The sequence below is a fragment of the Misgurnus anguillicaudatus genome, chromosome 2, assembly GCF_027580225.2.
Source record: "Misgurnus anguillicaudatus chromosome 2, ASM2758022v2, whole genome shotgun sequence".
NCBI classification, from domain to species: domain Eukaryota; kingdom Metazoa; phylum Chordata; class Actinopteri; order Cypriniformes; family Cobitidae; genus Misgurnus; species Misgurnus anguillicaudatus.
The window spans coordinates 41,571,007-41,595,543 of record NC_073338.2 but is presented as its reverse complement, the minus strand read 5'-3'; the positions used below and the strand labels follow the sequence as shown (position 1 = coordinate 41,595,543).

The following is a 24,537-nucleotide window of genomic DNA, read 5'->3' as shown; positions in this document are numbered from 1 at the left end:
GACTGTCTTGAGTGGAATCCACAGGATGGCGCCGCCTTCACGCTCCCAGTGAAGCTTCCTGGGTTATCTCACAAGGTGTTTCTAGTTCATTCAGCGCTGCGCAGACCAGTCAATATATGACACCGAAGTACCGCGAGCCTGAGTCGAAATCCTAGTTTTCGAATCCCTAATATTCGCTCTCGCGATACTTTGATGTCGATCGGTTTACGCAGCGAGCTGTACTTGAACACACCTACAGAGAGTCAGCAGAGGGTTGGTTTAGAGCGCGTATGTTGTTGCAGGATGTGGTAAGCGCAACGCTGTGAACGCGAGACGTGGCGCGAGCGAAGACGGACAGCAGCTGGAAGTCTCGAGCGAGTTGAAGTTCGTTGGAAGGGCGGATAATCAAGAGCCCACGGCCGCCCCATACAAGGCAAGGTCGGGTGGGGAGCAGTGCTGATCCAATCACCAGCGCTCCTGGAACGAGCCCGGAACCGAGGCGAGCGACGCGTTTTGTTTTCTATAAACTTTTACACTTTTGAAATGTTTCTATAGAAACCCTCTTCGACTTTTTTGTCTAGTTTTTAGTTTTGTTTTGGATATGAGTGCGTCGGTAAACGGAGTAAACCCCAAACCCGGACCAGCGGTCAGTCAGAATGGACCGAACTCTGTTTCGAAACCGAAAGATGTCAAAGGACCCGACCCCGAGATACCGGACGAGGACCCGCAGTCTTCGGTGGCGGAGACTACACAGATGGGAATTAAATTCGCCAAGACTTTCCTGCTCATCTTTCCAATTTACGTTTTGGGATACCTAGAGTTCAGTTTCAGTTGGGTCCTCATCGGCTTGGCCGCGCTGTTCTGGCTCAAACGGAACCGGGGCGAGAGATTTGCTCGGGTGAACCAGGCGCTGGCGTTTATGGAGCAAGAGGATCGAACGGTGCGTCAGAACCTCCAGAGCTCAGATCTGCCGCCGTGGGTGAGTGACACTGACAGTCCGCGTTACCTTATTCAATGTACTTCTCATTCGCATTGGAAACGTTGACCTCTGACCCCCAGCCTTATCCAGTAGACCTTATTCTGTGTGTCATTGCCCTGTGTGGGCTGTGTGTATATGGTTTAAACTCTATAAGTCTATAATGGTGCTGTCTGGAGTTTGTGTATTCGTTGACATTGCTTGCATGCCTGCATGACTCAGATGATCATAATTCAAATCGAGATCTCTTTAAATAGGAACTATAAAGAACTGCACTTACCACTTTCCAGGTAGACATTTATAATACAAAGAAAGATTAAATATTCAAGACATGGGGCTAAATGAAAAACATTATGACTCAGTCACTGAATAACCTTTATTGATTATTCACTTATCTGAATAGAGGGGGAGGCTTATAGATCCTAAAGCATTATATTAGAGACTGCATTAAGATCCTAGTAAGACATATACACAGTGCTTTGCCTTTGTTGAATAAGTTCACAAACCAGGTGTTGTCATCTGGCCTACAAAGTGGATTCAGGCGGTGTTCTGTTACTTTAAACAAATCAGATTGCTGTCAAACCTGCGATCATAGTTCTGGCGTATAACCTCATAACCGTAGCAGGCCTGTGTGCCAAAATGTTCGAGAACGTCATTTTTTCCCCCATTTGTTGGCTGCTACAGTCTTGGAGGCCCTGGACAGGTTTCTCACTCTTTCGGTTTTAGGTAGATGTTCAGTAATGTGAACTGGTAAGTCGTGAAACTCAGGTTGACTGATTTTATGAGTTGGGATTGGTTGGCTACAGTTGGATTGTTCTCCACCTCCACCAAGATAAAAATGTCTGATTGTAAACAAACTTATTGTTTTGGGAAACTGTATCTGTGGTTTGTTTTCAAAACCAAAATTGAAGTATTACTCATGTGTGACCTACACTTGCACGGCACGATACGCTAATAAAAACGTTAACAATAATCATCGGGTTTAGTCGTATGCATTTGATGGGTCTGTGTGTGCATGTTTGTAAACGGTTGTTTTAAACACTAGGTAATGTTAACTCATGTCAGAAAAAAGCTTCATTGCTTCTTGTGAGTGGGTGTGGCATGTTACTATAGTGACTGACCTTGTTATTCAAAAAATGAACATATGTCATCACATCACCAAACTACAGTGAGTCACATACTTGAGGAAATGTTGTCATAGTGATACCAACCAGATGAAGTGCACCATTTTTGGACAATGCCACAGTGGTTTGTACGAGTAGATGAAATGACTATATCTGGAGGGCGGCAAGCGGTTATAAAGGGACTCCTCTTGCTCTATTGTGTTCTAGTGTTTGCATGCGTGTGTTTGTGCGGTTTTATGAATATAAAAGTTGCCAATAAGTTTGGGTCTTAGTAGTTGGACAAAGAAGCATGCACACAAGAATTTTGAATGCTTATCTCTTAACTCTCTGTGTAACTTTTTAAAGTAAGCAAGCTTCTGAGAACCACAACAGAAAGTTACACTAGGGAAAACATTACATTTACATTTACACATTTGCATTGGGAGATGCATTTATTTCAAGCATCCGATCTTACAGTGCCTTCAAAGTATACATAGTATCTACATGTGTGTTCTCAGGAAATCAAACCCATTATGTTTGTGCTGCAAACTCAATGCTCTACATGCATGCATAATATTAATAATCTCAAGGCATGAAGTGACCAGGTGTAAAAAAGCCCTATAAAGGTCGCGTCGAACACTGTGGGTCTGCACTAGAAGTCCGGACTGACGGAAAAACATTGTGTACATCGGTACATCACACAGGGCTCGACAGTAACGCTTGTCCAGGACAAGTAAATGTTTTACACTGGCCCGACCGTACAAGTAACTTGAAAATGCCAGCCACAAAATCTAAACTGACCGCCACAAAGAGATTTTTGCACATCATGTTTCTCTCTGTCTCGCTCGCTCCACTGCGACTCTGACTTCTCATTTAAGCCTGATTATACTTGACAGATGAAACCTTCTATAACCAGCTTGACGTAATGTTTTTACGTGAATGACAAATTAACTTCTGCGAATCACAACCACATGATGACAGTGCTTAATGCCAAGACCTGTGACCGGTTGCATAAACATTGCCGTGGAGATAAGACTAACTAACAGACTAACTTTTTTTTACTAGGAGCACAGTAGCCACCAACTGAAAATTTTGGGGGCGCAACCAGAAAATTTAGGCACACACTGTAAATCAACATGCTATCCAAATATTCACATTTCTGCTAATTTTCACTGTATTACTAATAAATACTTTAATGATAGATGCAGAAAGTACAATGTGCTGTTTTCCAATTCAGTGTCACATCACAAAAAAAGGTCAAATTTACTGGTCGCACATGTGCAACTGGATGTAAAATTCAGTGGTACACTCTCAAATTTTGGTGGCAAAATGCCCCCATTTGGTGGCAGTCTGGAGCCCTGGATTCTCACGAAATCCTAATTTAGAAGGTGTCCAGCATCAGAATTTTTAAAAAGCCCTTGAAGACAATTTTTTGCACATATAAGATTAAGGTCTGAACTTACTATAACCCTTATTTTTAGAGGATTTAAAAAATATTTCCTATAGAATTATTTAAATTTTTTAGATTATCATAATCAAACATTATCCGCAACATGATATTACATTAAATATATGGATTTACAAACTCATGTTTCGGTAATGAGAACTAAAAAGTTGTCTAGGTACTATGACAAACAAAATGTTAACTTTTATCTGGAGAGAAAAAAATAAAAACTGCTTACCTGGTAGCCATCTTGAGTGTCACAGTCAATTATGTCCTTCCAACAATTGTTTTTTGAAAATGTTAGTTCTTTGAGGGCTTAAACAATAATTGACTAACAATGGTTTCTTTATTGTAAATGTTTATAGTACGTATACCATGCACTGAAGCATTTTATTTTTTAGACTTTTTAATTATAAATATTTCCATGTCAAAGAACCCAAATCCAGTCATGGACACATTGCGTTAATGAAAATTTCCCCCTTAAATGTAAAAAAAACAATAAAATTGGTTTGTATGATGTCATTTGAAATCATGTGCAAAATAGTACAAAAAGAGATGTTTGTAACTGTATGCTTCTTATTTTGATACTCTTACTTTGCATTTACTTTTTTTAATCAAAATGTTTTTATGACACCTCAAGCCTAATTTCGCGAGAATCACCCATTTGGATTTAAATAAGGAAGAAAGAAATAGATGACTAACTTTTAAGACTAGTCTAAGAAGTTTATGCAACCAGCCACAGATCACACATTTGGTCAGTAGGCAAAGAGTATGCGGTCTTTTGTGGCTGTTCAACACATTTAACCATATGAGCATCTACACCACAAAAGCAATCCCGTAAAATGCATTTTCGACTATCTTTGAATGTGGTCGAAAATGGATAAGCTCAATACTTTTTAGACCCCACTTACACCTATATTTAGTGCTGTCCACTTGTGATCCGATCGACCAAAACGCATCTTAAAGGGTTCCCACAGGTCCTTGAAATCCGAAAGTTTGTGAATCTGGTGGGGAAATTCAAGACCCTTGGAAGTTTTTGAACATATACATACATAGATACAGGTCATTCAAAGTGCTTGAATCTATTTAATGCAAGAAGTTTTCTGGAAAAAAATCCATATTATTCCCTGTGTTGTGTAGGATAATAATATCATAAAAATTCTAGACTTTTTAAGCACACATGCTAAACTGTTCGCTTTAAATGCTTTTATCTTCAGTATGTGAATGTTGATTCATACCAAAATGCTTTTTTGCATAGTTGTTTTTGACACATGAAAACATCTCGGGTTACGTATGTAACTGTTGTTCCCTGAGAAGGGAATGAGACGCTGCGTCTCCCTTGCCATACTTCCTGCGTCCCTGTAACGGCGTCTTTGGCAATATTTCACATAGCGATATATTCCTGGCATCCGTGTCACCCTGTTCTTGTCGTTAAGCCTCACCATTGGTTGTATTAGATACATTCAGACACACTTACCCCTGGAGGCGTCCCCAAAGTGTCACCGCAGTGACGCAGTGCGAGTTCCCTCGAAAGGGAACTGTAACAATGTATCTTAAAAGGTAACACAAATATATGTAACCTTGCTCTTACTTAAAATGTGTCCCCACATTTAGTCCTTGAATTTGAGGGTATTGGACCTGGAAAGTCCTTGAAAGTTCCTTAAATTTGAAATCAACTAATGTGTGGGAACCCTGATCTTAATACCAGTTGCTAAATAAAAGAGGGAACAGTCTGATGCATTGATTTCCACTCCCAGCCTTCATCCCATCCTTTTAGAAGTAGGCCTGGTGTGGACAGTGTCTCTCTCTTTGTGTTATCCCTGTTATCTTTCTGATTTAACTTGAACTGTGCTCGCTTACATCAGCAGATCTCTCTTTTTCACCTTCACTCATCTGCTCTTCATGTCATCACGGTCTCGGATGCTTAGGCGCCTGTCTGTTTTATTCTCGATGATGTTTACCTTCATTAAAAACTCATCACACTTGTGTTGATCATGTGAGATATAAACTGAATATGCATGAGTATGATGATGACAGATTATGAACTATAGCTGTTGTGTTTTTATATGTCGGTCCGTCTGCTCTACAAGTAAACAAAAACAACGCCGTCCAGTCAGCATCCTGTATTGATTCCGAGATGCTGACTACGTCCGCTGACAAAGGCCACACACTAAAGAAATAGCAGATGCCCTTTGACCTGTTCACAGATTTTGCTTAATCATCTCAGTGATGGGCTTGTGGTACTTCAATAAATTATTAAGCAGCTATAGCCGACAGACCTTCAATGAGTTTACAATACAAAGGTCAAATCTATAACGTTCTTCCTGATCCCTTCAGCTGCACTAAGAGCATGTTTGTTTCCTCTAAACCGGACAACAGGTTTATCCTATGACAGTTATTTGCTTAAACAGGAAATAGGATTGCTTCACGTCAGATCTTCAACAGCCGCACGCCCATGCAAACTACCTTACATTCATCATTACAGCATGAGTAAGCTAGATGCTCCTGTCATGTTAAAGGCTGCCCTGTTGTGACAACTATTATTGCTTGTGAGGATCATTTAAATTCTCATTTTACTATTGATCTGGTGATCGAAGTTGCAGATCCAGTACTGTATAGAAGATAGAAAGAGTCAAAAAAGAGTGCATCCGTGCATAAGACTTTGCCCCCAGGGAACCTCTTTGAGGGCCAGTGTGTGTTTGTGGTAGAGATAAGACATGTATACAGATGCTTGTCTTTGTGTAATATCATATGGGCTTAGTGGCCGCTGCCGTCTGACAGTCCATGGGAATTATCACGCTAACTATAGCCGCTCTATGCGAGTATAATCAGGAAATAACACATCTTTGAGTCATAGGCTGGATTTCTCCCTCAGGAAAATATGAGAGAGTTAATAGTGCCCGAATCAAGTCAGGGATTTTCCATTTTTACCAACTATTTCCATCTATGTCCTTTTTTTGTTACCGCAATATAAAATACTCTGGGGGGAGATGAAAGAGAGACCATGCATTTGGCAAGAAGCTTGAGAACATTTCCAATAAGTGTCAGGTTATAGCCACATTATTATAATAATGAAGTAATGAATGTTATTAGTTCATGTTTAGTGTGTATGAAGTAGCTAGATAGTATAGCAAGACGTGTTTGTTGTTTTGTTGGACCAGTGGTTTAGTGACTGGCACAGAAACATTATTTAGGGTTGGCACCATGTTTAAACAAGTTTGAAAACAAGTCTGTGAGCAATGGAAATCCAGTTTGTGTAATAGGTTAATGTCTTAAGGTCTTAAAGGGCCACTCCACTTTTCTTTGAAAATATGCTCATTTTCCAGCTCCCCTAGAGTTAAACATTTGATTTTTACTGTTTTGGAATTCATTCAGCCAATCTCTGGGTCTGGCCCTACCACTTTTAGCTTAGTTTAGCATAATCCACTGAATCTGATTAGACCATCGGCTGAACGGATTCCAAAACTGTAAAAATCAAATGTTTAACTCTAGGGGAGCTGGAAAATGAGCATATTTAAAAAAAAGTGGAGTGTCCCTTTAAGTCATATCAGATTTTTACAAACCTTGAGCTTGTTATTCATTGAATCTGAAAGGTTTTGTTGGCTGAAGTACATTAAATAACAACCCATTATGTGTCCACGACATCTAGGCTATTCCTTGCAGACTCATTTGCATCACATTAAACAGAGCATCCACATATTCTAGTAACTTGTTGCTCCACCTTTAGTTTGTAATTACAGTGTATGTTGTGGCATTGTTTCTAAAACCTTTTGCAATATTACAACATTTTGAACTTGTTTTTGACAATGGGAGAATCAAACCACTTTGTAAATGCCTTTTTCAGCACATCCTAGCAAAGACTTCAAATGGGTTTAGGGTCAGGACTTTGTTGTGGCCAATTCATTTCTTAAAAATAAAAAAGTCCTTGCGTTCTGAACCACACTTTTGTAACTTACAACCAATACATTTTCTGTTGTCACCTTTATATGGATGTGCTATAAGGGATGAAAAGTTATTTATAGTAAAACCTGGTCATTGTTGGTCAACTAAACTCATAAACTCATTTTATTGCTGTGTGTGAACACAACCATCCTACAAAGAAAAAAAAAATTTTCATCCCGATTAAACAAAAGCAGTCTCATTAGACATGCTGTTTTGATTCTTTTGTTAATGTGATGTCACACTGACAAAACCCTGCCCACTATCACTGATTGACTGGGGTAATTTTACCCAAAAACATTTTTAAATGTGTTTGTTAGCATGTTGTAGCACTAATGTGGCTAAATATACTATTGTCCCAGAGTCACTGTTTTTTCAGGAATCAGATCTTTTTTTAACTGAAAGCAGTAGCTCATTTGCATTTAAAGATACACACTACACACGTGGAAACAGCATTTTTTTGCTGTACTGGGTTGTTTCAATGCATTGCTGGGTTGTTTCAACTCATGGTTGGGTTAACAACGACCCAGCATAGGTTTATTTATAGCCTAACATGTGTTCTCTCCAATATTTACCCAGAATTGGGTTACAAATAACCCAGAAGAATTTAGAGTGTAATTTTTAGATTAGCATTAACAAGTGCGGTCAGCACAGGAAGTCCTACTGTTGTTTTTTGTGACGTAACTTCACAGTTTAGTGAAATCTCCAATTAAGATCATTCAAAAACATGTTTAGATTTTTTTCTAATTTCAGTGAATCTCCTTTGATGTTTTCTGTGCTTAAAGCATGCCAGTAATTCCCCCCCTTTTGAAACACAGTAACATCATCACATTAACATAAGCCTTTTAACATTATTGTTTAAGTTATGAAGAAGCTACACACTGCTTTATTTAGGAATAACAGTAGTTGACACCTAAAACATTCATTACTGTAATAATCCAGTCACATACTTCTAAGTAGTTGTAAATCCAATGTAAATCCAATCAGTGACTTTTTTTGATCAGGAAGTATATGAAAAGCATTCATCTATTTTTATCAGTGAATACACCATTGCATCTTTTTACTTTATATGGGCAATTCCATGCAAAATGCCAACCTCATCATGAAAAGCAAAGTTTTTACCCATAGTCTTAAACCATACTGATACCTTAGATGTAAGTATTTGTTTGTTTAAATACCCATGCAAAGTCTCCATTAAAGTTTTTAATGGATTTATTTGTCACATCCATAACAGGGCTCAAGACTAACTTTTTTCACTGTTTGTACTGGTGCGCCTAAACAAAAGTTAGGTGCACCCACATTTTTGACCATATTGCATTTAACGCCTCATTATTTACATTGATTCAAAGTTACTGTTAGTTTAAATGTACTTGGCTCATATGGCATTAAAAAGCGTTAAGACTTAAGATTCAGTTTTTGACCTTTATTTTATTCAGAAAATCCTATAGTGACCGTAATGTCGTCTTTTTGTCAGGAGTTATATTTGTATTTAATTTTTAAGTATGACCCTCAGTCGCTGTCATTGAGAAAAATCTTCCTGCATGGCTGACATGAAAGCACACTCAACAACTCAATGTTCATTTGGGGCTTTTTTTATTCAAAGGTGCATATTTGGAGAAATATTAATTCCATTTTAAATATTTACTTTAAATTTCTGCAGGGATGGGTAATATTTAATCCATATTTATTCCATACACGGCAATGGCTTCAGCAGCATAAAAGAATAGCGTGTCATGCGCTCATATGAGCTTATAATAAACAAAAATACACACGCATCATTGCAATAAGATATATCGTTTAGCTCTTTAAAACTGGGGTTTTAAATGCACAATAACATTCACTATGAGAAATGTCTGCAAACTGCTCTGAAGCAGAGATCAGGGAGCTCGTAAAATATCCACTCTGAAGCTGAGATCACTCACCAGCATACTAGTACAGCACGTCACGCGCTCTTTTATAATCTTATCATAAACTAAAATGCACACGCATGGCTTCTGGAGAGTGAAATAATGAATAAGCAAACTTCAGATGCTGTGGATACAACCTTCCAAGTGCAGGACTTTAAACACGTCACGTGTCTTTAGGATCTTTACTTCATCTGAGTGAATGCTCGCACAGATTCCGAAAAAATCAGTGGCAAGTGTGAATGAACTAAAAATCAAATGATCTCGGACAAATCCCGGATGCATTTTTTGTGTATTTTCCGTAATGGCTGTCTGATAAGGGCTTAAAAGAATAGTCTACTCATTTTCAATATTAAAATATGTTATTAGCTTAACTAAGAATTGTTGATACATCCCTCTATCATCTGTGTGCGTGCACGTAAGCGCTGGAGCGCGCTGCGACGCTTCGATAGCATTTAGCTTAGCCCCATTCATTCAATGGTACCAATCAGAGATATAGTTAGAAGTGACCAAACACATCAACGTTTTTCCTATTTAAGACGAGTAGTTAAACGAGCAAGTTTGGTGGTACAAAATAAAACGTAGCGCTTTTCTAAGTGGATTTAAAAGAGGAACTATATTTTTTGGCGTAATAGCACTTTTGGGAGTACTTCGACTCGCCTGAAAAGTCCGCTCCCCTTCTCCCTCTCATAATGGGAGAGGGAGGGTGTTACTGCGCCGAGTCGAAGTACTCCCAAAAGTGCTATTACGCCATAAAATATACTTCCTCTTTTAAATCCGCCTAGAAAAGCGCTACGTTTTATTTTGTACCACCAAACTTGCTCGTATAACTACTCGTCTTAAATAGGAAAAACGTTGATGTGTTTGGTCACTTCTAACTTTATCCCTGATTGGTACCATTGAATGAATGGGGCTAAGCTAAATGCTATCGAAGTGTCGCAGCGCGCTCCAGCGCTTACGTGCACGCACACAGATGATAGAGGGATGTATCAACAATTCTTAGTTAAGGTAATAACATATTTTAATATTGAAAATGAGTAGACTATTCCTTTAAGATAGAAAACATGATTATAGACTGATATTTTTCTGATGTCTGGACTCTATCATCAGGGATTTCTGAAAATATATACAGATGGCTAAATATATTGGTAATAAATGCATTCTAATTATATTACAAGTTTTGACTGCAAATATCACATCCACAATGCCGGAATTTCCCTTCTAACATGGTTAGTTATGAAGAAGCTAATACAAAATGCTTTAGTTATGAATAACAGTAGTTGCCAATAATCTGGTCACAGACTTCTAAGTATTTGCTTATGTAAATCCAATCAGTGACTTTTTTTTATCAGGGAGTATATAAAAAGCCTTGATCTCTACTTTTTTTATCAGCTAATACACATTACACATATTTTTACTTCATGTGATAACATTCGACATATTCAAAATTTTCTGTTTACATGTGACAATATACGTTTCAGTTTCACCGATGCTGATGTGACTCAATTGCATCCATGAAAATAATATTACAAACATGCTGATTGTTCAATCTGTGTTATGTTTCAGGTTCATTTTCCAGATGTGGAGAGAGTTGAGTGGCTCAACAAGGTGTGTGTGTGCGTGCCTGTGGTGGGCTGGTTTTATAAAAATAGATCTGTGTTAACCCAGAAATGTCTTCTCATGAGCATTAACTCTCTCTCTCTATCTCTTTTTCAGACTGTACAGCAGATGTGGCCGTATATTTGTCAGTTTGTAGAGAAGCTCTTTAGAGAGACCATTGAACCAGCAGTACAGGGAGCTCATGCACAGCTCAGTACATTCACCTTTACCAAGATAGACATGGGGGACAAGGTACACATGTCTACATTTACACTCCTGTCAATATACAGTATGAGGACTTTCTACTGGCTTTTAATTCTAAGCTAATTATATTTTTGTCCCCTAATCATATTTTATGTTTATTACAAATTTATTTTTAGATTTTTAAGCTTTTTGAATTAAGTTTAGTTGCTGCAGACTCATAATATAACAAGTTTCCTACACTGTAAGGCCATTTTTGTCCCCATTATCTAGGTCAAACCAAGACGCATGTTTACTCAAATGAGAGAACATGCTGTACCACAGACTTGTGGTTTTAATTGGTACAGACCAAGTTAACCTTATACCCATTCCTAAAAGATAACCCATTCCTAATAAGATAAAATAATTATTATTTACTTTTTTATGAGTAATGCTTTTAGGACATTGACCAAAGGAAGTCCCAAAATTAATAAAAGAACCCACTTTGTCTCATACAAACATGACTTTTCTTCTGTCTGCAGCCCCTCAGAGTTGATGGAGTGAAAGTGTACACAGAAAATGTAGATAGACGACAGATTATTATGGACCTCCAGATCAAGTAAAACACAGATACACACACCCAGTAATCTACTAGTCTTCTTTATTAAAGTTGAGAAGTTAAAACTCCGTCTTGTCATTTGTTTAGTTTTGTCGGGAACACAGAAATCGATGTGGACATTAAGAAATATTACTGTCGTGCGGGAATCAAGAGCATACAGGTAAGTGTGTGTGTTTGTTTTGTAGCTGTCACAAATATGTACTTTTAGACGTACTTGCACTACAGTATTTTCGCCCAAATTTACCACGGTTTTCCCTTTAGAGAATCCAAGACAAAATCACGTCCTGGGGTCTCATTTATAAAACTGTGCGTATGATCCTTGCTTAAAATCTACATACGCACAAAACCCAAAAATGGCAAACGCCAAAATTATTAAGACTTATAAAACAAAACAATGTTCCCTTTATAAATCAAAGATCACCTGCAAGTGTGCGTGGGTGATTCTCACGAAAACTTGGTTTTAAAAATGTCAAGCATGAAAATGTAAAAATTGCTTAAATTTACTTTTTTTCCCACCAGACATTGAAAAACAAAGTCTGGAGTAAATGGGAATATTAATTTAAAAACTTTTACTTATCATTTAACACTTTTTGTAACATAATTTAAAAAATTAGTCCTAAAAAATCTCATTACCGCAACAGTCAGAAAACATCAACACTGACATATTTTCAAAATGACATGACAAACCTAAAAGAACATAATTTGGAGATTCTGCACATGCATTTAAAATCAAAGTATTATGCTTCTATTAATTAAATTAACATTTAATAAGCATCTGTTGCGGTAATGATAATCAAAATGTTGTGTAAGCATTCTGACAAGACAATATTTCAAATTAACTGTAAAAAAATGATCTTACCTGGTAGCCATCATGAAGTAACTGGTTCATGTGCTTGGTCACTCAAAATCAAACTTTATTAAAATTCTGTATGTGTGCTTAAACTGTTCTCAAAAAGTGTTGCGGAGGATGAGAACATCAGGCATGGACACATAATTTTCCTAATTTTTCTTCATTATTATTATGCATGAATATTCAGTAAATATTTTTTCTGTCATCTAAAGTAGTCTAGCAAAACATCCATTTATTGTTTTTCTTAATATTTTTGTGTTAATTTGATTAAATTACAACATAACGCATGTTCAAACACAGCCGGACACATTGCGGTAATGAGAATTTCAGCAGAAAATGAGATAAAATTTACAATTATAAATTCTTATGTTGAAATCACACATTGTGCAAGGTAGAACACAGTATTGTGTTATTACACATTTTAAAGTTAAAATCATTAGTGCCGTGGTGTTTCAATGGTTTCGTGAGAATCATCCGCGTACATGAATCATCCTCAGATCCCACCCTGCAAGCCCATTCTCCCATTAAGTTTGTTTTTTTATAGATCACAACCTTTGCGTGGGAACTGGCGTACGCACGTTTCCAACCCCGTTTTGTGTGTACGCACGCTTATAAATGAGACCACTGGACCTTAATCTGTTCTGACGTTCCGACGGCTCAGATTATCATGTAATGTTTGACATTTACGGATCTAATCTTACACTTCCCGATGTGCTCGCAAGCAAATTGGGGCTATCCCGGTCATAATAAACATGTTTGATATTTAGATTTTTAAATTGGGAAGAGTATGTCAGTACTTATAATAGTCAAACAGAGATGGAGGTGAATAAATGACATTTTGAAATGTGACCCTGAACCACAAAACGAGTCAAAAGTAGCACATGTATATCGGTAGCAATAGCGAACAATACATTGTATGGGTCAAAATTAGCGATAAGGATATTAAATATTTTGTAAATTTTTTACCGTAATATATGAAGAGTTTGGTTCCAAAACGCAATAAATCCATTTTGACTAATTTCGGTAAAAATGTGTTTTCTAAAATAAGTGACAAAATAAAAAACACTATTTTCTGTTACATACTTTCACATAGCATCTTTAGGTTATAATAACATAAAAAAATCAAATCTGTAATTTGATTTTTAAAGATTTATTATAAAAACTGATTATTTTTTCCACAAAAGGCTATAAATCCATGACAAGTTTTTTTTTCAAAATGCTATAAATTTATTGAATCAATATATAAATGTGCATGGATCTTTGCCATGTTATATTCATTTAGTTGACTAGTGCTATACACTGATTAAAAAATAACATTAATGGCATTAATCAAAACACTTACTTCGCTGAACTTTTTTGACAGCGATCAGCTGTAAATTGTTTTGGTCCTGCTCAATTTTCATTGACTTCGCGTAAAATAATGGAAAGTTTTTCATAAGATCCCCTGGAGTCAATGTGTTAGCATGACAAAAGCTTGATGCTGTCGTGTGAGAACAAGCAACAGCTGGCATTTTGATGGCTTACGTTTTGTCCCCACCACAGAAAACAACCACAGGTTTATCAATGCCATCAAAAGTATTATTTTGTTTTTGTTTGTTTGTTTATCATGAAGTACAAGATGAGGAAAACTAGGATTCTGAGTGTATTCAACTCGCCGCCATTGTTGTTTACAATGCGTGGAATGGTGCACTGTGATTTGTTGAGCGGATTTATTGCATTCTGCAGAGAAGGAGGACTGCCGTTTATCGTGTTTTGAAGAAAAGATGACAGAATAACACAACGGATATCGGATTTTGCATAAGATGAAGAATTTACTTTTTTAATACTGACCAAATACAATACTGATTTTGGCGGTAAATAATAAAAAAAGGCATTTATCATGTTTTGGAACCAAACTCTTCATATATCAAAAATGTATTTATCATTAGTAATCTGTTGCTAAGGACTTAATATTGACAACTTTAAAGGCGATTTTCTCAATATTTAGATTTTTTTCACCTTCACATTTTTAAAGTCGTATCTCATCTATCCTAGCAAACCATACATCAATAGAAAGCTTATTTATTCAGCTTGCTGATGATTTATAAATCTCACTTTCAAAAAATTTACCCTTATGACTGGTTTTTGGTCCAGGGTCACAAATAACAACCGCGAAATGCTGTAGAGGGGAGAAATGGCTTATGGAAGTGTGGAATCAACGCATCTGTTAAAACTTAGCACGATCACTTCGTCTAAAACAAGAATGTGCATAATGTCCATTCGTTTACACCCACCTCCTCGTGAGGTCACATGATGTTGTCTCTCTGTCACGAATATCTTGTAGTGTGTGATGCGCTATGACTTTTACATCTTAAATCTCAGGATTCGCCTTATGTGTGTGCCCCAACCAGAATCTGTCAAATTTTTTAAAATCCTTAACTGTGAGCCTGACCTCTCATAAGTTTGTACTGTATTTCAGAAAAGCTTCACTGCTCTGTAGTGCTGAGTCAAGCAAAAACATTACTAAAAGATATAAAGATAACCTTAGTCTGCACTTGGATGTCTTCATCATTATTTTTTATGGGCTTCTTTTCTTTTATTAGATAGGGTAGTGGAGTTAAGGGAAATAAGAAGAGAAATGACGATATGATGAAATTCTAGATTCGTACGCACATACAGTACTGTGCAAAAGTCTTAGGGCACCACCACCAGCTTTGTTGTTTTAACAAAGTTTTAATCTCCATCCATATTTATTTTTACCTTTTTTATGAAGATACAAACAGAACATATATACATATATACAAATATTTAAACCAAATTAAGATCACAACCATTTTCAGAACTAAATTTCTAAGAGTCCTAAAAGTCATTCAATTAGAAATTAGGATTTAATTTCATTTATGTTTAAGAGATCCTGCAGCTGCCTGCTATTGCTCAAGTGGAAGGGGAGTTTACCCTAAATATTTGACACGTCAGCTTATACTTTATACTGTTTTTAATACTATATACATCTGGTTTTATTCTTATATAGAGACTGAGAATTAATTATATAATCACAATACTATTGCAACAACAAAACAACAAATCTAATGGTGGCCCAAGACTTTCGCACAGTACTGTAAGTGCCACTGTGCACCATTTCAGAATAATTGCACTAATAATTTTTTTTGGCTTAGTGGTTAGCACACATGCTGAGACCCATTAAGCCATAGTGGTCATGCAGATGGTGCAAGTGTAAATCCGGCTTGCAACATTTCCAAGTGTATTCAGTCATAACTTGTATATTACAATTGAAACGCTGTACTTTATTTTCTCTGCTGCCCCAATTTTTTTCCTCTTATGTCATGTCTCATCCCAGGTTTTGTTCATTTTGTTTTTGTTTAGCTTAATGGGTTGTTGAGAGTCATCATGGACCCGCTGCTAGGAGACATGCCTCTGATTGGAGCACTCTCCGTTTTCTTCCTCAAGAAACCGGTAGGTTAACCACCCTATATATACATAAGCAGACATCTTTGTGCAAGAAGAAGCTGTAAATATATTTCTGTATCTGAATAGTTTTTCCACTGCATGCCTGGCATTTTCTACATCAAAGATCAAACAATATGAGAATGATGAGAATGTGTTTGCAATACACACACACACTTGTGACTTCGAGGTTCAAGTCTTATCTCAAAACACTGCTTTTTAGAAAATATGAAACCACTGCATTCAGACTTGATTGTGATCTATTTGATCTTTATTCCTCATAAATCTTATTCTGGAAGCTGGAAGACTCTGAGATCTTAAAAGGGCGGTTTCCCAGACAGGGCTTATCCTAGTCCCAGACTAAAATGCATGTTTGAGCTGCCTTAATTTGGCATTGCATTGACATCTTAACATGTATCGCTGCTGTTGTTTTGTCTCAAGATGCACACCTGTAATGTTTGTTGTAAGGGTTGCTTGTTAAAACCACTTAAATGTCCTCCTAATATAACTAAGGCCAAGTCCTGGATTAATCTAAACCTTGTAATATAAACACCTTATATTACATGTATTATATAAATAACATTTATGTATATGTCTTTGTCAGTTTCTGGATATAAATTGGACGGGTCTTACAAACATGCTGGATGTCCCAGGAATAAAGTAAGTGACACTTAATGTGTGTTGTGTGTGGCATGATGGTAATGTATGTTATGTCAGCTATATAAAACTGAAAAACATTAGAGGTAGCATCCATATTGCACATGCTGTCACATGATCTGTTTTGTAGTTTAAGGTGGCACAGATAACACATTCTCGCTCACATACACATTATGCACCATCATTCCTGTCTCGGAAATGCTGCTTTGCCTGTCTGACAACATCTGATGATTCACAGAAACACCCTTTAGTAACAATGAGGGAAATAGACTTTTTCTAAATCATGGGTTTTCAACAAGGAGTCCCTGGTGGTATTGCTGTCTGGGTTCCTCCAAATATTGCTTGAATTAAAAAATAAAATAAAATAAAATTATGCATTCAACAAAATGCATTGATGGGCTAATAATTACATTTACAACTTAATTAAAAATTAAGGTTCTCATGTTAAAATCTATTCAGTAAATTTTAAATGTTATGAAGTATGTTGTATATGATATGATTGTTTAACCCAAAAAGATTTTTTATATTAAAATATTAAAACATATGTATGTAAATCCAGTCTTAAACATGTACTGGGGGTCCCTGCTTTTCCTTTCTATCCCTTAAGGGGTCCTTGGCCTGAAAAGGTTGAATACCTCTGATCTCAAGGGTATTCCTACCAACCTCTAATGTGTGTGACATTTCCAAAGAGGAGTTTTTATACCTCTGTTTAATGTCCTCTCTCTCGCTCTCTCTCTCTCTCTCTCTCTCTCTCTCTCTCTCTCTCTCTCTCTCTCTCTCTCTCTCTCTCTCTCTCTCTCTCTCTCTCTCTCTCTCTCTCTCTCTCTCCTTTTATAGTCATATTCCTAGGTGGAGCTGGTGTTGTGGTTTAGGCGTGCAGAATGAGATTTGTGCTTTGTTACAAACACACACACACACACACACACACACACACACACAAAGAAAGAAAAGAATTGCATTGCATTGCATGTTCTTTAATGTTCAGACTTCAGAGCTGAATCATTTATTTCATCTGTGAACAATATCTGCTTAAGAACGTTTTATTAACTATGATTACAAAAACAAAACAAGATGTACATAACTGGTTTAAATAGAAAATGAGATGAAGGGAAAGAGAGAATTATTGTGTAAACTTGTTGGCACTTGTGAGGAAAACAGGCCTGATAATGTGTGTGTTTATTGGAGACATAAAAAAAGAGACGTGGGAAAGTGTAGGTGTATAGAAAGTGTGCCAATCTGAGTGCAAATCTTTAAAGTTGACATTTTAAAGAATTGGTGCCCCCCCCAAAAAAATCATGTTATCATACACTCACCATCATCATTTAAAACTTAACAAAAATTATTCAGGCTTTTGTGTATGTCAATGAAAATTGAATGATGAATGTCAGGCGTCACTTGGCAAAATTATTGAAGTACTTAGTCCAAGTCTTCTTAAAGGAAAACAACACAGTTTTTAATATTTTACTATGTTCTCACCTCAACTTAGACAAATTAATTCTTACCTATCTTTTTTCAATGCGTTCACTTAATTTTTGGACAGCGCGTTGTGAATGTGTTCTTCTCAAATAGTGGGGCGGGACCCCAAGGGGGGGCTCGAAGCGACACCAGGGGGGGCGCGCGAGACCCTGGGGAAAATACTTTTTCAGGAAGTGATTTTTTTGCACTGTCACTTAAAGACATTACACCCCAATCACGCTGATAAGGCGCTTGCGTTTTTATTATTATTTATTGATTATAGTTAATTAAATTTTTCAGTATCAAACGGTCAAAAAATATTACACTTTAAACAAGCATTGATTTTTTTTCAGGCAAATTGATGCATTTTAAGTCTTTTCTGTTACAGACTAAAAAACAATGTTAATAAAGTTATTCTTTGCTGTAAGTTGATCGATATTTATTTTTTGTGTTTTCTTTAATGTTAATAAGGATACAATGTTTTGCAGATGTGTCATTTTATAGATAAATTATACTATTTACAGTCGCGGTGGAGAGTTGGGGGGGGCGAGAAATGTTTACTTCTTCCTAGGGGGGGTGGGGGGAGGTGGCGTGACAGAAAATAATTGAGAAGCACTGGCTTAGCCCCATTAAAGGCGGAGTCCATGACGTTTGAAAGCCAATGTTGATATTTGAAATCACCTAAACAAACACGCCCCTACCCCAATAGAATCTGGACCTTCTGTTGATAGACCCGCCCCACACATACGCAACCCGGCATTTGATTTGATTTCATTGGCTATAAGTGTGTTTTGGTAGTCGGCCCGTCTCCTTTTCCAATGCGTTTTTCAAACATCGTGGACTCCGCCTTTAATTCCTTAGGATCCAAACAGGGATGAAATTAGAAGCCACCAAACACTTCAATGTTTTTCTTATTTAAAGACTGTTACATGAGTAGTTACACGAGACTATGGTAATGCAGAACTGTCAGTCAGTGGCTGTGGGCGGGGCTTTATCAGTGTGACATTACATTAACAAGAGAATTAAAACGTCTAATGAACCTGCTTTGGTTTAATGGGGATTAAAAGTAGGCCCACACAAATGTTTATGTCCAAACACCTTGTTAAAGTGTATTTTGCATGATAGGTGTCCTTTAAAATAAAGGCATATAACACTTTTTCATGACTTATGGTGACATTTTAGAAGCTGTGTGAAGTTCTTAATGGCAAATATATGGAATTTCTTATTAATTTAACTTTTAAATATTTATTTGACATCATCATCAACACTTAATGATATCTCTCGCTCTCTCTCGCTTAGTGGTCTGTCTGACGGCATTATCCAGGATATCATCTACAGTTACCTGGTGTTACCGAACAAACTCAACATTCCCCTCATAGATAAAGCACACATTGATAAACTTCGATTCCCAATGCCCAAGGTACAACACACACACACACTCACAAATCAGTACATACACACTCACTAGCAAACTCATATACACATGGACACACAATCTTTCTGTCTTATAATATATGTATGTATTTGGCATAGGCTGTTTTGCGGATCCACTTCCTGGAGGCACAGGACCTGTTAGGGAAAGACAAGTTTCTGGGTGGTTTGATAAAAGGAAAGTCAGATCCATACGGCGTCATTCAGTTGGGTAACCAGCTCTTTAGGTCTAAAGTCATCAAGGAGACAGTAAACCCGAAATGGAATGAAGTATATGAGGTAAGAGTGTGTGTACATATTTAGTTATTTTTAGTTATCCAAGTAGTGAACTAAATCATACAAACTTTTTTTTTGGAACATTCTTTGGGGTTAAAACAATGTTAATAAATAAAGTAAATAACTATAAAAAATGTAAAATTAGATGGGGTTTATTTATAGTAATTGCAAGTAACTATATGTATTTATGTTTAGGCATTTGTGTACGATCAACCAGACCAGAATTTGGATATCGAGCTGTATGATGAGGATCCAGATAAGGATGATTTTCTGGGAAGGTAATAGCTGTGATTAATCAACCTCATTGATTTTTCACACCAAACATCAGATGACGTTCAGCATTCAAAAATCTTTTAAATGTCTCTGTGTGTGTTTGAAACATTTGATTTCTCCTCCTGTTGTATTTAGCATTACCATCAAAATTGATGAACTGGAGAAGGAGCAGAAAGTAGATGAGGTACAAAAAGCATTTCTGGTCTCATTCTGGTCATCTGTTAATCTTTGCTTTGAACTAAAATAGTTTTTAGCAGAGATGATGCGGTAATACTTTACAATAAGGTCTTATTTGTGTAGTTCAACAAACAATGCTTCTGAAAAATGTTGGGAAAAGTTACTTTTCAAAAGTAATGCATTACAATATTAAGTTACTCCCTAAAAAAGTAACTAATTGCATTACTTAGTTACTTTTCATGGAAAGTAATGCTTACGTTACTTAAGTTACTTTTGCATTACTTTTTCTTACTTGGCTGAGGCTTGATCTTTTTCCGTCCTTGCAGGTGTTTTTTATGATCGCAAAAATGTTAAGCTCTGGCCTGCCATCTCCATTTCTGACCCAAACTGTTCCCGCTCAGGCGTAATTCTACAATAATATATTCAGTTTAATTCAGTACATTATTTTATTTTTATACCACGGGTCTGTTGAATGCTGCATTCTGATTGGCTGAGAAATGTTCTATGGGTGTTGATTATTTTTCTGTATACCGCACACCTAACTTGTCAAATGTCTTAAAAATAGGCACCAGAGCAATGTTTGTGGTAACCGTGGTATAAGCGGAATAATTGACTACGGTCCTTTGAATTATTTGAAAATAATGCACACCTGCGGTGTAACCGCGTCGTGCAGAATTGCCACCTTGGTTTGCATTATTTTCTTATAATTCAATGGCCCATCGTCAATTATTCCTTACTTAAATTGAATTAATTAAACTGAAAAGTAACTCACATTATTTTTTTTAAAAGTAACTCAAATATTTATGTGTAAACTACATTTACAAAGTAATGCGTTACTTTACGCGTTATTCAGAAAAGTCATATTATTACGTAATGCACGTTACTTGTAATGCGTTACCCCCAACACTGCTTCTGAAGAATTTATTCATCTAAGTTCATGGTAATTTTAGCATTTACTAACATTTTGAAAATCAAAAGTTGTAACTGTGTTACGTAAGGGACGATTTACAGGCAGTCGGTTGAAATATTTTGCGATAACAACCGGCCTGTACATTATCCCGCTTATTACATGGCTATTTGCCTCCTAAGTAAGGTAATTATTGATTTGAAATATCTTATTTGCAAATTTTTAACGAAAGCAGACCTTCCGCGAGGAAAACCTGTTTACTTTCGGCTTTAAGTTAAGACAAGACGTTCATACAGTATGTCACAAACACACTATTTACTTTAATCATTTGTAAATATAATGTCATATATGTTACTAAAAGACATATTTTATTTCAGTGTTGGGGAAAGTTACTTTTAAAAGTAATGCATTACAATATTAAGTTACTCCCCAAAAAAGTAACTAATTGCGTTACTTAGTTACTTTTCATGGAAAGTAATGCTTACGTTACTTTTAAGTTACTTTTGCATTACTTTTTCTTACTTGGCTGAGGCTTGATCTCTTTCAGGCCTTGCAGGTGTTTTTTTATGATCACAAAAATGTCAAGCTCTGGCCTGCCATCTCCATTTCTGACTCAAACTGTTCCCGCTTAGGCACACAGAGTGCGTAATTCTAAGATAATATATTCAGTTTAATTCAATACATTATATATTTTTAAATTGAATTTATTAAACTGAAAAGTAACTCGCATTACTTTTTTCAAAAAGTAACTAAAAAATTAATGTGTACATTTATAAAGTAATGCGTTACTTTACTCGTTACTTCTGAAAAGTAATATTATTACGTAATGCGTGTTACTTGTAATGCATTACCCCAACACTGTTAAATTTTAATTTTGTATAATATTAAACTGTACCTGTCAAAAGGATTTGCATCATCCGGGTTACCATGTGTTATTAGTTTCGAGTGGTTGTTATAGTGGAATAACAAACATGCAAATGTCGTGATTGGCCAATCAGAATCAACCATTACAACGAGCCATGTAATAACATTAGGTGATACACAATGAACTAACATGAATGATTATGTTGACAATAACTAACATTAAAGTCCGTGTAAAGACCGATATTAAATGTGTTCTCAGTTTGTCACACCACAGAATAGTGTGATATTAACCACCCATCCAAATTTGAATGCTTAAAAAAACCGCAAGTTAATAAAATAAATCTTGGAAAAATAGGCAGAATTCCCTGTTTTCAAATGCTGGGGGTGTCCGGTGTCAGCGCTGAAACCATGCCCATTCATGGGAAAGCTGCTGTCTCAACTTTCAACCTGACTGGATGCTTGAGATTTTGTAAATAATCCTGAACACAAAAATGTGGAAAAACGGTGTTACTCCCCTATTTAGTACTACATAGTTCACAGTCTTTGTAACGTGTTTCAGCAATACATTTATAACATTTATAATGTGTTTGGTAACGTTTGTGTAAAACATAAAAAAAACAATACTGTTCAGTGTTAGTTCATGTTAGCTAATACATTATTACTAATGTTAACAAATGCAACCTTATTGTAAAGTATTACTGCTTATGTTTCTATAAAGCATAACAATATAGATTTTGTGTAACCATGCATGCTTTCAGAAATATTTAAAGTTTGTACAGAAAGTGCCCAGCAAAGTGTTCTCATAAAGTTATGTGTGTCAAATCAACATGTTTTCTTTAACAAATCCACTTCTTGTGTTTATGTGCCTTTGGGTGTGTCTGTGTTTGTGTGTAGTGGTTTGTGCTTGATGATGTCTCTACAGGAAAACTTCATCTAAAATTACAATGGCTTTCTCTTCTCTCTACACCCGATAAACTTGATGAGGTAACATACACACACATGCATCTGTTTTAGAAAACTTCTGTTCCTAAATGAATATTAGGTTTAATACTGAATTTGATGCAAGCTTACGGGCGTGTTAACAGAGGAAGTCTTTGTGGTTACATGCCGCTAGAATAAACATTTCAAATGCGTATTATTAGAAGTATAGCAGCAAGGCCAGAGCATTGTCTGTCACCATGAGATTAGTGTGTTAAAATTAATATTAACCTTGTCTCAAATGCATGCTTTTAATTCCTGCCATGGCCAAGTAAAGCTGGCAACCTCTGTGCAAGGATACCAAAAAGGGATATGGATATTTACTAAATACTGTTTACATGAAACAAACTCCACCCAGTGAATTACAGCAATAACAAAACCAGAAAAGTAATTTGACTGCCAAAAGGGACATTGTGGACTTACTGCTCAAATAACTACATTCTTGAAACCAAAAATACAATTTTAACACCAAAAATACAATTTCTTGCCCTATAGACTTCCATCTTTACTCTAAATATGAGATTATTAGCAAAAAACCACAGATGGAGATTAAAGGGACAGTTCACCCAAAAATGAAAATGAATTAATCATTTACTTACCCTCATGTTGTTTCAAACCTGTATGAATTTGAATATATTAACCCTAATAAGTCCATTGGGGGTAAGATTGACCCCAAGGGACTTATTAGGGTTCATATATTCAAATATATTTTATATATTTTATTTAGTTTTTATTTTATTTAGTTAAAAAACATGGTTCCCTTCATCTCAGTGGAATAAGATTTTGTGACTTTTCCAGATTATCTGTCAAGATTCATATAAAAAAACTGGTTCTGATTCGGTCGTTCTAAAGAGATGTAAAAGAATTCACCAAAAGAGGCCCTTTGGGGGGTAAAAATGACCCCAATTGAAATCAATGGGAAATGCAAAAAAATCATTCATCAAATAAAATCAATGCATCCAGAATAAATCTGAAAATGTTGACACAGAAAGGTAGGTCTGGTACTAGAGCAAAAATGCAATATAGAAAAGACATGCTCAATCACACACACACACACACACACACACACAAACACACACACGGACACACACACACAGACAAACACCCTTACATTTAGTCAAATTTCTGTGGCATTTTGTAAAAACAGACATTTCAAAATGCATCAAAAACTACAAAAAATTATACTATTTGAAATTATTTTTATTTTTTATGTCCTTTCTAATGTTAATTTAAACATAAATTCACAAAATGTTTCACTTAAGTATTGATGTTGAGCAGTTGGCCACATCCAGTAAAATGAATTGGTCTCTATGGGCATCTGCTGGTCAAAATGATTTATTTCCTAAACTGTAACCATAAAAAGTTTTTTTCTAAACACCAAATGGCCGAATTCAACACTTAACATCTAGATCAATATCTAAAAACAATTAAAATCAAATTTAGATAATAATTTATGTGATTTTTTTTATAAAAATTTGATAT

General features: G+C 36.2%; 1 protein-coding gene across 3 annotated transcripts in view; it reads left to right on the top strand.

The window, feature by feature from the left end:
- The first annotated feature begins 276 nt into the window (after positions 1-276).
- esyt2a (extended synaptotagmin-like protein 2a) overlaps positions 277-24,537 on the top strand; it is a 41,787-nt gene continuing 17,526 nt past the window's right edge. For 2 of the 3 annotated variants that reach the window (XM_055203254.2, XM_055203253.2), the window contains exons 1-12: positions 278-958; positions 10,912-10,953; positions 11,062-11,196; positions 11,667-11,743; positions 11,831-11,903; positions 15,957-16,046; positions 16,642-16,697; positions 19,449-19,569; positions 19,683-19,859; positions 20,052-20,134; positions 20,265-20,313; positions 22,972-23,061. In XM_055203254.2, the coding sequence (XP_055059229.1) occupies positions 581-958; positions 10,912-10,953; positions 11,062-11,196; positions 11,667-11,743; positions 11,831-11,903; positions 15,957-16,046; positions 16,642-16,697; positions 19,449-19,569; positions 19,683-19,859; positions 20,052-20,134; positions 20,265-20,313; positions 22,972-23,061 (1,371 nt within the window). In that variant the 5' untranslated portion in view covers positions 278-580. Of the gene's footprint in view, positions 959-10,911; positions 10,954-11,061; positions 11,197-11,666; positions 11,744-11,830; positions 11,904-15,956; positions 16,047-16,641; positions 16,698-19,448; positions 19,570-19,682; positions 19,860-20,051; positions 20,135-20,264; positions 20,314-22,971; positions 23,062-24,537 lie in introns of all 3 variants that reach the window. The other variant, XM_055203251.2, reaches the window with a different exon arrangement.